The sequence below is a fragment of the Amblyraja radiata genome, chromosome 5, assembly GCF_010909765.2.
Source record: "Amblyraja radiata isolate CabotCenter1 chromosome 5, sAmbRad1.1.pri, whole genome shotgun sequence".
Taxonomy (NCBI): domain Eukaryota; kingdom Metazoa; phylum Chordata; class Chondrichthyes; order Rajiformes; family Rajidae; genus Amblyraja; species Amblyraja radiata.
In genome coordinates this window covers 61595836-61614311 of record NC_045960.1, presented here as the reverse complement: position 1 = coordinate 61614311, position 18476 = coordinate 61595836, and the positions used below count along the sequence as shown (strand labels likewise).

The 18476-nt window shown below is 42.1% G+C and overlaps 1 protein-coding gene across 1 annotated transcript; it reads right to left on the bottom strand.

Annotated features, from left to right (window-relative positions):
- Positions 1-1985: 1985 nt before the first annotated feature.
- fam167a (family with sequence similarity 167 member A) lies at positions 1986-17290 on the bottom strand. Its single transcript, XM_033021362.1, has 3 exons — positions 17046-17290; positions 5634-6030; positions 1986-4464 (listed from the first exon to the last, which is right to left on the bottom strand). The coding sequence occupies exons 2-3, from the start codon at positions 6000-6002 to the stop codon at positions 4201-4203; spliced, it is 633 nt and encodes a 210-aa protein (XP_032877253.1). The 5' UTR covers positions 6003-6030; positions 17046-17290; the 3' UTR covers positions 1986-4200.
- Between the last annotated feature and the right edge of the window lie 1186 nt (positions 17291-18476).

Genomic DNA, 18476 nt, shown 5'->3' with positions numbered 1-18476 from the left:
TCCCTCTGCTTTGCATTTTGCAACCCCTACACTCTTTTGTCCATGGTTACAGCTCATCCCCATGGTTACCTTACTTAACCCTACCAGAGACATCACCACCTCCCATCCTTTCTGCAGTTTAACTCATTGCTTTTCTCTTCTTCATAGTTCTCGTGAGGGGTCTTCGACCTGAAATGTTAACTCTGATTCTCTTTCCATTGGTGTGCCATGCCCTGCTGAGTATTTCCAGAATTTTCTGTGGCTTATAAGTATTACAATTCGATTACGATGATTAATACCTCTGTTAATTACACATATATCAAAGCTTTAGATGGGGCCAGGATTGGGGAAATCAAAAGTGCACAGCTTTCTGTCCCTGTTTTCAAATTCCCCCAAATTAGATCCACACCAAGAGGCATTAGCACTGCAGATGGAGTGACGGGAAAAGGCAGAGATGTACTTTATATAAAAACCTTTTTTACTCGCTGTGAACATCTCAGAAAAAGAAAACGTTGAGACCCAAGCCCTTGATTGGCTCATGAACTGGATTAGGGAAAGGGATGGGTGATGTTTTGGGGTTGGAACCCTTCTTCAGACTGAAAGAGGATCTCCAGCTGAAACATCACCCATCCTTTTTCTCCAGAGATGTTGCATGACCTGCTGAATTACTCCAGTACTTTGTGAGGGAAGATAGGGCTGGCAATGTTTGTAGAGGGTGTGGCTGTGATGCGAGTGATTTGAGCAGTATTTACCATACCACCTTGACATATCTTGCAACAATTTTTTTCTGGCATTGTTTCATTGTACAATGATTTCCCTCTTCCTGGCATCATTCACCTTGGTGAACCATAATATTTTCTTCACCATTCCAGCATCTTCCTGCTCCAATCGGCATTATCATTGCAGTGAGTGTGAGACAGGAAAGCGCAAGGGTGCTTTGAAGCAGGATCTTTAGAAACGGATTTGAACATCACGGCAAAGAGTAGAGCCTTTTGTTCCCAGAATAAGCCCTTTTTTTTTAAACTACCTGTTTGCTTTAGGGAGGACTGTCTTTAAGGGTTGGCATCCTCCTTTGGTTGCTGTGAACTAAAGAGGCGGTGGCAACAATAAAATGGGGGTGATCTTGTCTGGACATGGCTTGCAACAAATGGTTTAACAGATGAGATCAGTTTATCTTGGCATCATGTTCAGCACAGCCAGTGTGGCCCAAAGGGCCTGTTCTTGTGCTGTACTTCTATCTTCTATGTAAGATATCCCTTTAGATGGCTCCATTAGAGCTATTACACTACCAATTGCATAATTCTTTGGTGGTAGGCTAATTCTTCATACAGTGTTTTGGCAGACCGATAAAGATGCATCCAATCTTTAGAAATTCTCTTCCTATTCTTTTCTGCCAAGTCCTTCAGTTCATTATTGACACCTAGCTTCAGTAACCTAGGCCTGGAGCTCTGAAAAAAAATGAGTTTTTGTAACTCCAACTACCTCTTACTCTCCTCAAAAAAATATCTTCAAAAGCTTTTAGTCTCTACACAACAGGGCAGCCTTGGGGCCCAATGACCCACTCCTATTTATTTTGCAAAATAAAATGCAGAGCTCTCTGTCTTGAATTGAGTACTTAAAGCAGGGTGGATCTTGAATTTTAGTTGGAACCCAAAAATCACAACATTTCCAAGAAATTGTAGCCTGGAAGATCATTCTTCCAGTTGATAGATACAAAATGCTGGAGTAACTCAGTGGGACAGGCAGCATCTCTGGATGGAAGGAATGGGTGACGATTTGGGTCGAGACCCTTCTTCAGACTACTCAATGTGTTGGAGGTGTGTGGTGGGCTACCTGTGGATATTCCTGTTATTTCCAGCAGAAACACATGCCCCAAGAGCAAATGCAGATTCAAGCCTAGACCTAGTGGTGATTCCAACAGCGGCCAGCTGAACACTGATATCACCATATTTCTCCCCTGCAGTTACGGAAAACACATCGTCAGTGGTATAGTCAATAAAGCCAACTCTTCTGTTTTCCCCATTACATTTTTATTCATTTTAAAGTTGCCAGAACAAAGCAAAGCTACTGACAAAAGCAGCATCCTGCTCCCATTCAGAAATTATGGATATGAAGATATTCTGCCTTAGTTATAACATTCAGATTCTTCACTGAGAATCACATCAGAGTGCAACAATATTTCTGATGTGGAGTCAATGGTTCTGGCTGCCATCAGTAAAACTAAAGCAGATGCAAAACATTGCATCTATTTTTCAAACTAACAAATACAAGGCTCTTGTAATGCTGCTGCTGAAAACAAATGTGGTATTCAAGTGTGCTCTTACCCAGCAGCCTGTTTATATTTTGATATAAAGGCAAGGTCAGTCGGATGCCATTTGCTATTGGTAACATCCTGGGCATTTCTTGACATTTCTGTCAAAACTATATAATTTCACTCAATTATGTGTTAATTCTGCAGTACCGGCACTAACTTGAGTTCCTTTGGAGTAATTTTTTTAAACATATCTGTAGTTCAGAATAAGACCCTCCCACACAAGTCTAGCTCCAGGAATAGTTATATACACAAGGCATCTCTTCCAATGGAGTGGGAGATATCCAGCTGGCTTTATTCACTTGTACTTTATCCTCTTTGGCAGTGACAGATAAGGCTATGGTCAGCTTATTCCAACTTGGATAAACACTGCCTGTGCTTCTGTCCACATTCATCATGACATTAAAGAATGCAAAGGCACAAAACTAAATTTAAAGCAGAAGATGAGCATTAATCAGCATCTGTTCAGTTTGGTTTCTACTGTGGTTCAGTGGTGTGGTACCAAATGATGAAAACCAGGACAGTTCTGTTAATATTTCTCATTATTCTTCAATAAACTTATAATCCCTCGGTTAAAGGTTCTGATTGTCATTAGGTGAGAGAATGGGGCGTAGATTGCCTAATTGTCTGCTAAGGCTCATGGATGCTATATAGCCTTCTGTAAGGTATTGAATGGCTGCTGGCAACATTGGAACTCATTCTGGCCTAAATGACTGCTATTAGAAGCAAGAATAAATTCAGGGGTGGCAGGGAGGACCTAAAATGGGACTGAACATGCTTCACTAAATTTTCCAATAACAACTGCTATATCCTTGGTAGAGGAAATGCAGAGGGCCAGAACAGTCAGCAATAATAATGTCAGAAAAAGGATAACCTGTTCTTTCAGGATTAATATGAAAACATTCTAATTGTTTTACAAAATTATTTTCTCATTTTGGCCGTTGAAGAATCCCATTCTTAAAATTAGTTTCTCCCTGGCTTATATGAGCGTACCTCTGTGAAACGTTTCTCATTTTTCCCACCTTTCCATCCAGGCATTTCTTTGGCTTGCTTTCTGTTACACTAGTTTGCTTTACTGGATTTGTGAACCATTATTGGCTTCCTTGTTGCTGGATGGATTCCACAAATACACAATTCTGGAGACATGATTGAAGTATATAATATTGAGAGGCATAGATAGGGTAGCCTGTCTGAACCTTTTTTCACAGGGTAGAAATGTCAAAGACTAGAGGCCGGTCTTTACGGTGAGAGGGCCAAGGTTAAAGGAGATGTGCAGAGCAAAATATTTTTTTTGTTTAGACAGAGCTTGAAATGCACTGCTGGATGGTGGTGGGTATGATGGTAGCATTTAAGAGGCTTTTAGATAGGCACATGGATATGCAGGATATGAAGGGATATGGAACATGTGCAGGCAGATGAGATTAGCACAGACACTGTGGGCCAAAGAGGTTGGCCCTGTGCTCTACTGTTCTATTTTCTATGTTCTTATTGCAAAGTGATAGAAGACTCCTTTTTTCTGACTTCTGACATTACATACACACTGAAGTTTCTTCAGTTCTGAAGACCAAGAATATTGTTTCATCAAGGGATCTCAGCTGAGATGACATGATTACTGCATCATTCCATGGATAAAGAGAGTGAATAATCTTTCCAAGCCTCCTGTTTCTGATCTGCACTTCGATCATAAGGAGAGGATTGAACCATGTTGCCTGCTGATACCCACCCTGCCAAGGTCATCCCTGTTACCTGCAGAGAAATACCACACCAAGAATTGCTGACTTCAGAAGAGGAAAGGTGAGGAAAGCGGGAATAAGAGTAAAGGGATTGAAGAAACCATTCAGCCTTGCTCTGCCCCGGTTCTAAAACGCTGGTCATTTCTAAATAGAAACTGTTATAAAAACCTGGTGCTTTTAACACAGAGAAAACCGTCTAGTATTGATGTTCATTTTAGTCACGCCGATGAGTTTGAGAGGTGCTGACAGAGAGAAGGCATTGGTCACTGGGAAGTCGCAGAGCAAGTCGGACAGTTCATCGCGCTCCTCGAGCTCGTAGGTCGCATCATTAAGCATCCGCTGGTGCAAGTGGCAGGTCTGCTCGATCTTCAGCTTGTTGATGTCGTTGCGAAGCCGCATCAGTTGTCTTGCCAGATGCTGGTCTTGCAGACGCATTTCTGTCTGTGTAATTGTTCAATGAAAAAAATCTGTGGATTAGTATAGTAACAAGGAGCAAAAACATATCAATATGTGCCTGTCAGTAAACAGGCACATTTACTGGCTTGGAAACAAGAGACTGCAGATGCTGACATTTTGAGTGAAAACCAAACTGCTGGAGGAACTCAGTGCTTCAGGAGCAGTCCCTAAAAGGGTCCTGACCTGGAATGTTGTCTGTATAGGAAGGAACTGCAGATGCTGGTTTAAACCAGACAGACACAAAATGCTGGATTAACTCAGCGGGACAGGCAGGACTGAAGAAGGGTGTTGACCTGAAACGTCACTCATTCTTCTATCCAGAGATGCTGCTTGTCCTGCTGAGTTACACCAGCATTTTGTGTCTATCTTTGATAAAATATGTGTTTTAAACTACTAGTCATTGCCTGGATCAAGTAGTTGCTGTTGGAAATGTACTTATTCCTGCAGTTGTTCTCAGCTCCTGATCCAGCGGTGAGCGAGGGTTGTATGCAGTGGTGCTCTAACAGAAGATCAGCCATTTTGATGCTGTGGGAATGGCACCTTTGATGTTATCTGTTGGGCACAATGAACTTCAATCTAAAGAAGGGATTGAATCCTTAGCTGGATTAATGCATGAGCATTTGCTCAAGACACACGGGACTGTTTTACAACTGATCTAACAGCAAACAGATAATTTTGGTAAAATATAATACTGCCAAGATTTAAATGTTCCTATTTAAAAAGTATAGCGAATTGAATAAGTATTAACCATTTTTAACTAATGAAGAACATTTAGAAGAACAGAAAAGGAGAATATTGGGCCAGTCCCACTTACGCAACTTTTCCGGCGACTGCAGGTCATTGCAGGTCGCCGAAAATGTTCAACATGTTGAAAATCCAGCGGCGACCCGAACAAGGTATGACTCTTTGGGCGACTACTCACGACCATACAGGCTTCACCCAGCGACAGGTCGCCGGGGTGTCGTGAGTAGTCTCCTCAGTCACCCAAAGAGTCGAAGCGTCCTTCTGGTCGACGCTGGATTTTCAACAGGTTGAACATTTTTGGCGACCTGCTATGGCGACCTATGATGGGTGCCGGCAGTCGCCGAAAAAGTCCCGTAAGTGGGACAGGCCCATAAATCTTTTTAATAATGAAAGAATGCGTTTAGACTTACCAATTCTTTTCTGAGCCAGGTCAATGCCTGGTCAATATTTTCAAAGCCATTAAATTTCACTGAGGTCAAGTTGCTATCCTTGGCAGGACTCTCACTTGGGTGCTTTTGTGTTCTTTTGAGGTTGCTGGGATCCTCACTGGGTTTCTTTACAACCACAGACTCTTGGTCATCTGACGGTTTTGTACTTTTCCAGTCTTTCCCTTCCAGTGTGGCTTTCCACTCCAGGTAGGAGGGCCTTCTGGTTTCAAGTCTCAGTTTCTGGGTGAGTGCCTTTAGACTCCCTAGATGATCAGCACTCTGACTCTCTGGACTGCCCGCTCCATCTTCAAAAAGATTGACTTCAAGTTTTGGCACAGACCAAGTGGCCATTGTGCTTTATTTACACCGTAGCTGTTATCTGTAATAGAGAACACATCCTTTCATTAAAACTAACTCCATTTGAAAGGTTTCAAACGTTCCAATGCTAAAATTACTCCATTAATGGGACTTCATTGGAGTGAAAAGGAATTCTCCTTCTGAACTGTGAACGCTGAATTTCCCCGCCCCACCCCCCGGAGTAGAGGATTCTCAAACTAGAGGGCACAGGCTTAAGCTGAGAGGATAGAGATTCAAGAGGCTCCTCGGGCAACGTTCTCACTCAGAGGATAACGCATTTGGAATGAGTTGTCACTGGAATCTATTGAAGCGGGTACAATGATGACAACAGAAATTTGGACAGGTATATGCTTAGGAAGGGTTTAGAGGGCTGTGGGCTTAATGCAGGCAAATGGAACTAGCCCAATATGCCTACTTGGTCAGTATGGCAGACAAAGTGGCTTGAAGACCTGAAGAAGGGTCCCGAGCCAAAACATCACCTAGCCCTTTTCTCCAGAAATGCTGCGTTACTCCAGCACATTATGTTGATCAGGTGGCCTGAAAGGCCTGTTACTGTGTTGTACAGCTCTATAACTGGATCTGGAAGTAGTACGCTGAAAAGCTCTAGGTAGAGCATCACTCAGCACAACTAATTTTACTCACAATATAATGAACAATTAAATGCAGCATTAATAATGAAGATTGCAGTACTAATTTTGATTTTTTTTTAAATATAATGAATATAAAGAAATCTGCAAAAATGTAAAGGCACCATAAAATATCTCTACGTCCTTGCATTTAAAGATTTCTTTCAATTATAAAAATTTGATAACCTGCTAATCACCAGTATTGAAAACACACTAAACAGGGCTCTCACCTAACTTTTTTTCCCTGTTGCCAGCCGGGCAACCTCGGCAGCTTTTTAGGTTGCCAAATGAAAGTTTAGGTGGTCATTTAAGACGGCTTGCATGACACGTGCAATAATGTGCTCGGACGAAGTGCGTAGTTACCAGTCGGAATTATGGTCAATGAAGCATTCACATATTATTTCTGCTTCAAATAAAGTCGCAAACAAACATATTCACCAATCAAGACATGATATACCACAATGACATGCAGCAAAATTATAATATAGTATCTCAACTCTTTACACATTGCAATGAATGCAATTTCTATTATCTCTTTCCACTTCCAAACAAAAATCTGGTTGGATTATTCAGCATATGATCAACCTCGGTGAGATCAAGTGCAGGCTTGGCGATCGCTTCGCACAACACCTACACTCAGTTCGCAATAACCAACCTGATCGCCCAGTGGCTCAGCACCAACTCCCCCTCCCATTACGAATCCAACCTTTCTGTCCTGGGCCTCCTCCATGGCCAGAGTGAGGCCCACCGCAAATTGGAGGAACAGCACCTCATATTTTGCTTGGGTAGTTTACACCCCAGCGGTATGAACATTGGCTTCTCCAATTTCAGGTAGTCCTTGTTTTCTCCCTCCTTCCCCTCCCAGCTCTCCCACAGCCTACTGTCTCCGCCTCTTCCTTTCTTTTTCCCGCCCCCCCACCCCTCCCGACATCAGTCTGAAGAAGGGTCTCGACCCGAAACGTCGTCTATTCCTTCGCTCCATAGATGCAGCCTCACCCGCTGATTTTCTCCAGCTTTGTCTACCAACGGGATCCCACCACTGACCACATCTTCCCATCTCCTCCCCTGTCGGCTTTCTGCAGAGATCGCTCCCTCCATAACCCCCGGGTCAATTAGTCCCTTCCCACCCAAACCACCCCCTCTCCTGGCACTTTCCCTTGCAACTGCTGGAAATGCTACACTTGTCGCTTCACCTCCCCCCTTGACTCCATTCAAGGACCCAAGCCGTCTTTCCAGGTGCGGCAGAGGTTCACCTGCACCTCCTCCAACCTCATCTATTGCATCCGCTGCTCTAGGTGTCGGCTGCTGTACATCGGTGAGACCAAGCGTAGGCTTGGCGATCGCTTCGCCCAACACCTCCGCTCTGTTCGCAATAACCAACCTGATCTCCCGGTGGCTCAGCACTTCAACTCCCCCTCCCATTCCGAATCCAACCTTTCTGTCCTGGGCTAGAGTGAGGCCCACAGTAAATTGGAGGAGCAGCACCTCATATTTTGCTTGGGTAGTTTACAGCCCAGCTATATGAACATTGACTTCCAATTCCAGGTAGTCCCTGCTTTCTCCTCTGCTTCCCAGGTCTCACTCAGCCCACTGTCTCTGCCTCTTCCTTTTTTCTTCCCGCCCCCACCCCTTCCCCCCTGGGTGCTGTCTGTATGGAGTTTTGTTTTCTCGTTTATAACATTGATTACAGAGTACTATGTTTACATATTCTGTTGAGCTGCTGCAAGTAAGGATTTCATTGTTCTAACTGGGACGTGAGAGAATGACACTCTTGACTCTTGACTTACGTCGCTAATGTGTGGGATAGAACTAGTGTACGGGTGATCGGTGGTCGGCGTGGACACGGTGGGCCGAAGGGCCTGTTTCCACGCTGTATCTTTAAATTAAACTAAAAACACTAAAACCAGAGGAAATCTAAAGAAGGGTCTCTACCCGAAACGTTACCCAATTTCTTCTATCCAGAGATGCTGGCTGCTCCATGGATTCCCCTGCACAATTAAAGCATGGAATAGATTTTCACCCTACCATAGGCACCCAAACAGATGCAACTAAATTTAAGGTGGCTCTTTTTTCCCCCAAGAACTCTTTTTTGATTAAGTCCAAGTCAAGAGTCAAGAGAATTTTATTGTCATGTGTCCCAGATGGGCAATGAAATTCTTGCTTGCTGCAGAACAACAGAATATGTAAACATAATACAGAACAGGAGATAAAAGTTCAGTGTGTCTATATACCATAGACAATATATATACACAATGAATAAACAGATAAAATGCAATAGGCTGTTATTTTTTCAGAGTTTGGAGTTTGGTGGTGGTGGGTCCACCAGTTTAAATTCCACTTGGAATATTTTGGGAGGGCCAGGAAACCAAGAAGCAAGAGTTACTCCAGGGAGTTACTCCAGGGAGTTACTCCAGGGAGTTACTCCAGCTCCAGGCAGTGATTCTGCGCTGTTTTTCAGCGGTCGCGGTGAGGCGGCAATCGGAGAGCAATGGCGGCCAGATCTCCCACAATGCAAAGGGAGGGAGAAAGTGGCCGACGCCAACCAGTTGCCGTGACAGTGCGCATGTGCAGGGCGGCACATGCGCACAACCACGGCAGATGATGTGCTGGCCATGGTTGTGCGCATGTGCAGGGTGAGGATGTGCAGGCCGTGGCAGTGCGCATGTGTAAAGCGGCCTGCCGTGCCGAGCCGAGAGCCGGACACGGATGGCGGGCGGAGACGGAGAGTGACAGAGAGAGAGAGATATAGAGGTGGCCCGCTCAGAATTAAATGATAGGTGTCCCGGGTGCTTGCCAAGCCGGGCAAAATGGCATGGCTTTTAGGTTGCCCGACGGGACTGTAGAATGCCATTGGCACCCGGGCAACCGCTAATTTCGAGCCCTGTGTACTACAATGTGTGTAGCTACAATGGATGCCTCCCATTTCTGTCTGCTTCCTTTCGGATGCAGACTCTGTGCTCAAACACTCAATGGCTGGTTGCCTGTCCAACAAAATGACAAACGACACAATAGACTGAATTCATTCATCATTGTAGCATTCCCAACAGTAATTAGCATTGGTGAATATTCTGTTCTTTGACTCAGTACACTTGTTTACCACCTATGGTTATTTATACAATTACAATAGCGAATTTGGGCTCTAAACTGGTTAGTGACAAATGTCTTGGGTTTGACCGAGTACTCCTGTTCAGAAGCTTCAATGCATTAGATCAGAATAAAATCACTGGAGGCATTCATGGATACTGGGAATTTACTTGAGCACTCATCCATTAGGAATAATGATTTTGGCAAAAGATCTTTGAAACTCACATTAGTGCCTATCTGGAGTGCCCACGGACCTTGCTGGTCAATTGAGTTGGTTACCAAAGAGATTTCCAGTGACAAAAGGAGGAATATTGTAAACGCTGACTACATACAGAGGTAAACATGTTTTTAAATTAATGTTAGAAGGGAAGAATAAATTAATAACAGTAATTACATTTATCAGGGTGCTTTGTTAACTGACTAGTCTAACCTCAATACAAGATTGCTAAAAAACCTTATTTCACATCTGCTGGAAGGTTTTGCCTTTTTTTTTTAATTTGATGGGAGGAAAAGCCTCAAGGACTGGTAAAGCAGAGTTACAGCCCAGCAACCACAGATGACCATTAATATTAACCTTCTAGATGTTGGGTGCTGCTGCACAGTGATTTGTGATTAATATCCACATCAATTTTGGGAGCAATGCACTCACCCTGGTAATTAAGGCAAGGGAGAAAAATACAAGGGTTTTAACGGCAAGTTTAGAAAAAAAGATTTACCTCAAGCAAAGACATGCTGTTGAATCTCTTGAGTATAGCTTCAGCAAATGTGAGAGTGTAGTTTGATCTGTAAATGACTGGCAGTAAACAATGGGCTTGGGTATCTATCAGCATCAGTTTTCAGTGGACGGTGAGGGGTGGGTACTGTGCCTCTCCCTAAAATAGGATCTGATATTTTCTAGGGCAATCTGATTATCTTTCAAACCTGTTCTACTGCTGCCTGATTATGCTGCTTCAATTTTAACTCTTCACTGATAATAGCTCCCAGAATCTTGCTACAGTATGGAGGAAGAACTGATGAATTGGGGCTGCTGTGCTCAAGCTCTTTGGACAACACAACAATCATTCAGATTTATTTATCTTTCCAACAGATGACCATGGGAAGCATTGCAACACAAACCCACATTCTGCATAGTAATAGTATCCGTTATTTAAAATGGGAGTTGCAGGAGGTTCAGCTGTCAATCTGTCAATCGTCAAAGAAAGCCACTCTGCTTCCTATATTCATGTTGTTATCATCAGTTCAGTTTTCAGATGGCCGTTTACTGGAAATTCAGCTCAAACCAGAGATTTTTCTGAGTTTATAAATTTGGGTTCCACCCGGAGGGAGGATACTGAATGCAGATTAAAGAATTAAGTTATGGAGCACACATAATGATAGTTCATGTTTTGTGGCATTTTAAAGTTTAATCTGTGGCCCTTAACAGAGACCTTTACCATCTGTAAATATGTATCCTAGATTTATTTATCCTGACCTCAATTACCTTTTAATAATGTTATACTCTTGTATATACTCTAATTATACCCTTATTACCTTTTAGAGTATAATTTTCACTATTCTGTTTCCTAAATGAACTATTTCACACTTCAGTGTATTGGATGACACCCACCACCCGTTTGCTCAGTTATGTCCTCAGGTTTAATTCCTTTCTTCATGCTCCCTAATTTTGTAGAACCAACAAACTTTAATAAAGCCCTTTTTGTGCTTGTGTTGCAAAGGGGTTGGAGTTTTAGTGAAGGAAGATTTTGTGTACAGGGCATTGATGAAGCCACACCTGGAATTCAGTGCAGAGTTTTGGTTCCCTGGCCTAAAAACGGATTTTGACGTCTTTGAGGCAGTCCAAAGGAGATTGGCCAGACTAAAGGAGATTCCTGAGAAGGTTGTCCTATTAACGGTGGAGTTTAGAGGAATGAGGGATGATCTTATTTAAGCATATAAGATCCTGAGGGGGCTTGACAGTTTAGATGTTGAGATGTTTTTACTGGTGGGCATAGTTGCAAAATAAGGGACTTGTTGACATTTATAAAAAAATGGCAAGTCAACTGGAGATGAAATATTGAGTAGCTGGGATAGGGGTATCTAATGGGAAACGCGTGTAATGCTCCATTAAATGGAAGAAGTAGTATGGTTATCAGTAACATCCAATAGTTCAGATATCTTCCATGTCTGTGCAATAACTCACAGCAGCTGCTTGTAACTTTTAAATTATGTATTCACAGGATTTCAGGCAATGTCAGCATTTTTGCCCTTGAACTGAATGGCTTTGCAAGGACAGCCACATTACTGTTGCTTTGTATTGCTTATCATCAGGAACACAGATGGGATTTTAATTAAATTAAATTAAATTTCTTTATTTATATAGCACATTTTTAGTCAACTTGCATTGACCCCAAAGTGCTTCACATAATTACATTCACACACACAGGCAAAGGTGGGTGAAGTGTCTTGCCCAAGGACACAACGACAGTATGCACTCCAAGCGGGATTCGAACCAGCTACCTTCCGGTTGCCAGCCGAACATGTAGCCCATTGTGCCATCTGTTGTCATTTATGATATGATGGCCATCATTATTGACACCAGCATTTAGACAATTAATAAAATCTCTCAGCTGTGGCGTTTCAATTCAGTTTATAAAATTCAAACTGAATTAAAACACCACAGCTGAGAGATTTGAATTTCTCTCTCCTGATCAGGAATGCAGAGCTTTGAACTGATTGTCAGGAGTGTAGGAAGGAACTGCAGATGCTGGTTTACACCGAAAATAGACACAAGATGCTGTAGTAACTTAGCGGATCAGGCAGCATCACTGGAAAAAAGGAATAGATGATGTTTGGCGTGGAGACACTTGTTCAGACTGAGAGAAAGGTCAAAACAAATTAGAGCCAACACTGTTGACCAAGGAAAGGTGGAGTCCACAATAGTTCACTGTTGGCTGTGGAAGAGTTGATAACGAAGGGATACGAACAGTGAAACTAGCAGGATAACTAGGGTGGGGGAGGGATAGAGAGAGATGGTTACTCGAAATTAGATAAATCAAAAGTCATTCTGCTGGGCTGTAAGCTGCCCAAGCGAACAATGACCACTCTAGTAACCACTGCTCCTATTCATCCCAAACTTCCATCCAGCTTTGACTGAATGCAGCCATAAGGTTTTACTGTAAGTGGTCAGTAGATTGAAGCATTTGGACAGGCAGAGCTTAAAAAGCAAGTTTCGGGCCCACACTGTCATCTGAACCATACGTTTTTTCTTTGTCCACAATTACATAATTTTTGGTCCGGCTACTTTAATATAATGTCTACCGCAATGGGAATACCTCTACAGCCCTGTCCATTGATTGCCATCTTTGGGGCCCCGGATGAGTCGGGTTGATTAAACTGTGCAAAAATAAATTATTAATTTTACATCTTTAATAGCCAGACGTCGCCTACTCCTACAGTGGAAATCTCCTAACCCACCCTCTGTGTCACAGTGGCTCAAAGAAGCAGTTTTTTCCCTTAAACTTGAGAAAATTAAATATATATTGAGGGGATGTATTGATAATTTTTTTCACAAATGGCAACCTTTTTTTAATTATACGTTACAGACTTGCAGGTTCTGCCAGAATAAGGGCTGGTTTGTTAAATTTTGTTTTGTGTAGGCGCACTCTTCACTCTTAATTAGCCAGGGTGGGGTGGGTGGGGTGTGTGACTGATGGTATGGTTGCATTATATATTTTTAAATTTCTATTTCTTTTATGTTTCTGTATATTTTTGTCTTTTTCCTTTGTGTATTATTTGAGTGTTTCTTGTTCACATGTCCCTTTTTTTTGTGGTGATTTATTGAAAATGATTTTTTTTTTTTTTTTTTAAAAAGCAAGTTTCCTTGGCTTTCTCTATCCGAAGTTAACACCAAATTCCTTGACCTTACTAACACTGGAAGCTTGTTGAGCACTGAGAGATTGTTGTTCTGGCAACACTGAGCCAGATTATCAATCTCCTTCCTGAACTCATCGTTACCCATTATTCGTTCAACAACAGTGGGGTAAAGATGGCATTTGAGCTGTATTTGGCTGCACATTTATGGGTATAGAAAACAGAGCAGGAGGCTGAACACACAGCCTTCAGCAGGCATGAGATTTCTCTGCGTACCTTCAGATTTCCACGGATTTTGAAATTCGTTAAAAGAAAATCTAAATCTGCCCTGGTGAGCAGAGGGGGGGGGGGAGTCTCTGTGAGTGAGTAAAGGTGAGGGGATGTCCCTGTGAGTGTGAGCAGCTCCCTGTGAGTGAGCAAAGGTGGGGGGATCCCTGTGAGTGTGAGCAGTGAGGGGGTCCCTGTGAGTGTGAGCAGTGAGGGGATCCCTGTGAGTGTGAGCAGTGAGGGGTTCCCTATGAGTGTGAGCAGTGAGGGGGTCCCTGTGAGTGTGAGCAGTGAGGGGTTTCCTGTGAGTGTGAGCAGTGAGGGGTTTCCTGTGAGTGTGAGCAGCGAGGGGTTTCCTGTGAGTGTGAGCAGTGAAGGGTTCCCTGTGAGTGTGAGTGGGGAAGACCCTACGAGAAATTGCGGGTAAACAGGCAAGAAAACAGTGTCATTGCAAGGTACAATTACCAAAAAAAATCTGCATAAAGGGGGCGCTGCCTCCTTTAACCCCTACCAAGGATGTTGCGCCTTGGAATCCTACCGGTGGGCAATTCCCCCCCAGACCCCCATCTCTCTTCCTCTTTTTTCATTTTTTTCCTGCATCATGCCTGCTTCAGGTGCCCCACATTGATAGCAAGAATCTGATGATGTGTTTGGAAGGGATGATGGCGTTGAACGTCGTTCTGCAGTCGTTGGACAACAGCCTGATGTAAGTGCTTTTATTGTCCAATTGGTTCAAGGCAATGAGAGTCAGCAAGATCACATCCACTATTGATCTGTTGTGGCTACTGGCATATTGAAGTGGGTCCAGGTCATTACTGAGGTGGGAGTTGATTTGCATCATAACCAACCTCTCGAAACACTTCATCACAATGAACATGAGTGACCAGTATTACAGATGTTCTTTTAAAGCAGGTGGGGTTCTCAGACTGTTGTAGTGAGAGGTTGATGTTGTCCATGAAAACACCATCCAGTTAGTCCACGGTTTAGAGAATGTGGCCAGGTACACCATTACAGTCAAATGCTTTCCGAGGGTTCTGTACTTTAGTTTTATGAATAACATTTTAAACACCTCAGAACTAATTACTTTAAATATATTCCCAGAGACTCAATAGTACTATTTTAATGCCTTTGAAATGGCCGTCATTAACTTGAGTCTTGGAAGATCCCTCAGGGCTGGGAAACATTTTACATCATTTTTATTTAAAAGTAACTGGAATTTCAATTTCATAATTTATCATCGGAAACATATACATGAAGACAATTTCCTGCTTATAAATCTCTCTGTATTCTATTTGTTCAAAATTTTCAGAGAGCATTTCTTCTTCGCATTCCCAGTGAGTGAAGAGCCAAACTACCCAGTCCCTCTCCTCAGGGACACCCTTTTCTCTCAGGAATCAATCTACACTGTGTCGCCAACAACACAATCATATCTTTCAATGGACAAGAGATGAAAACTGCATGCAGTTAAACCATGTGTGGTCTCAGTAAAGCTTTGTGCAATTACACCAAGATTCGAACCCCATCGCAATAAAATCCACAGACCTTCCCAGCTGCTTGCTTACCTACATTCTGTATTTCGCAAGCAAACACACTCAGATTCCTCTAACCACTTTTTGTTAGTTTCTCGTCATTTATAAAATGCTTTCTTTCCAAAATGAACAATTTTAGTTGTCCTCGCCTTCTTTACCTTCTTGCTACACAATAGCCAGTCTATATTCTGTGACCTTCACAAAGCTTACTTTATCATCAGGCTTTCATCACAAACTTTTTTCTGCTTAATGTAAACAAGATATATCTGAGGGCTAATCCCTGTGGCAAAGCCAGGCCGACATGATGATGATCCTTTTATTCTTTTTCTTTTCTGTCCTTCAACTTATCCACAATCTTATTAATCCCAATTGTGAGCCCTTATTTACACTGAACATGGAACAGTATAGCACAGGAACAGGCCCTTTGGCTCATAATAACCGTGCTGAACTTGATGCTAGGTCACTCTGCCTGTAAGTGATCCAGATCCCTCCATTCCCTGTGCCTATCTAAAAGCCTCTTAAATGCTACGTTCGCATCTGCCTGCACCACCACCCCTGGCAGTGTTTTCCAGGCATCTATCACTGTCTAAAAACTTCCCCCACAAACTTTCCCCACACATCCCCTTTAAATGCCCCTCTCACCTAAATGAGTCAATTAGTAAAATACATGCACACCTTCACAAAGTACTGTAGGAAATGTCTAATGCAAAAAAAGGATGTTCCCCCTTGTTAACCCTGCTCGACATAGTGAAACACAAGCAGAATTTCTATAGTCAAATATGTTGACTTTGTCAAATATTAAAATTTTCTGAGACTACTATGAACACTTGTTGCGTAATGTTTTCCTCAGCATTTCCGTGACAATCTTTGCTGCTTTCCAATTACAGGAATCATTAAAGTACCTCGTTTTTTTGAAGATCACCACTAATAGCATTCACTGACTTTTTGAATAATAATTTCCATGGGATTTGTTAGATATTAGCCCCTTATTCTTTGCCACTGTTAATTATCTCGTTCCACTGTTTAGTTCTTTGATTTTCTTGTTTGTTTTTGGTATGTTTCATTGTTTCTTCCAGTATGCAAGAAAACAAAATGTTTGTTTAACATCTCATCCATTTCCTTCTAATCTTAAAATACAGAATGTTCTAATCCAAATGTACTGTATTATAATTCAATACCGAGAAATAGCCCATTACAATTATTTACAAATAATTGATCAAGATAATTATCTTTCCTTTACGTCTAACATAAATTATCCTTGTTCTCTGTCCAGAGTTATCCTTAACATGGAAATATCTATAATCACATATTTTAAACGATAGCATTATTGGTAGCAAATATATTTTAAGATCTGTTTTCAATTATTTGAGTGATGGGTGATATTCAGATCCTATTATTGCAATAGCAGACACTTTTTTTTTTAAACAAAAGGGGTGGGAGATCCATTTTGGCGATCCCCCCAAATGGCGTTGATGAGAAGAGACGCAGATTCATTTCTGGTTGGAAGCTAGGAAATGACAGTTTCATGGGTGATACCCCGCCAATTCCCTCTCTCTTCCCCTCTACATTTTGTAAAACTGCGTAGGCTTAGTTTAGACATGTACAAAAGCAAACAAGTCCACCTCCTGCTTCATTTCGAACAATTGGCCTTCTGTTTGTACCGAGGCAGAAGCTGTACTCACCTGGCTTTACTGAGGTCCGGAGCGGTGCCCAGTGTACATGCTGCAGTTGGCTAATTCCATCAGCCCAGCTAGCTACCTGCAATTCGCAACGAGAGCTCCTTCTCGGTGACACCCTGGGAAAAGACAGGGCTTTCTGCGTCAGGGCCGTTGCTGGGAGACCGCAGAGGGTATTTAGCAGCCAGCTTTTGCTCTGCTCCCTCTCCGCGTTGTGTGCGATGCAGACTCCTATCTGTCTGCCTCCGGCAGCGAATTCAGCGCCAGCTGGCCGGGTCCTAGCGCCGTCACGTTGCTACCTGCACTAGTTGGAATCAGGCATTACACACCAGAGGGATTTCTAGGCAGGTTTCGGCAGGCACTTGCAAAATGCAGTTTATATTCTTTATTGCAATAACTTGCTAACAATTTGATGATTTAAAAACTAACCGGAGTCTCCATTCTACTGATTGGGTTCCAATTTATCTCCATACGTGTGTGCACTTGACAACCTGTTCTGCATTGAAACCCTTTAAATCAGAGGGACGTGAAATGGAGGATATTTTGTCGGCAACAATTTATAATAATCACTTCTGGTTTTCACTCTCAGCAATTTAAAAAGAGGAAGATGGAAACGCGGCCCTGACCTCAACCGAAGTTGAACCTGAATGAGATGGAATCACTAAAGTGCAGCTCTGCCTGACATTAAGGCAACACAACACAGACCGAGAATAGCTCCATGGGGTAGCAATGTTACAACATTTTGAGATTTAAAAAATCAAGTCTTCAATTTATCCCATCAGATAAAGCATAAAAAGAAGTTTAATTTGACACCTAATTCACTTTCATATCTTCAGTATTAAAAAAGTTATGGCCATTTTCATACTCGGACATTAGCATCTTGTTCCCTATTGCTTTTCAATTAACTTAACACAAAAGCTGTGATCGAGGACAGTCAAAACTCTGTCTTTCTTAAAAATTAAGAGAACTGAAATAAATGTTCAGTTATTATAGATTGAAGCATTCTGAAACAAATATGAAACAATCTTATTTGGATGTTCTGAAATCAAAGCATATAATTAGTTAGTTACCTTATTGTAGCTAATTACAAAATTCAATTACATCTATCCATTTCTTAAGAAAAGATTAACATTTTTAAATAGCCTAAGTGTCCAAATAACATTCACACAATAATTCACAATATAACATGATTTTTAAATCTCATTGTCATGAATTTATAGGCCAAATGGAAGGAATTTAGTGTTTAATTCCCGTAAATTAATGGGCATTTAAATCATCTTGCGAATGGGATTTTGTGGAACGTGATCGTTTGGAACGTTGCGGTTTGCGGTGAATTTAAACCGCATATCGGCAGGAAAAATACTGCCGGTTCGTATGGGGCCTAAATCACTTTTTCGCAATGTAAAATTTGGATTAAGGTAATCCTAAGAAGCACGT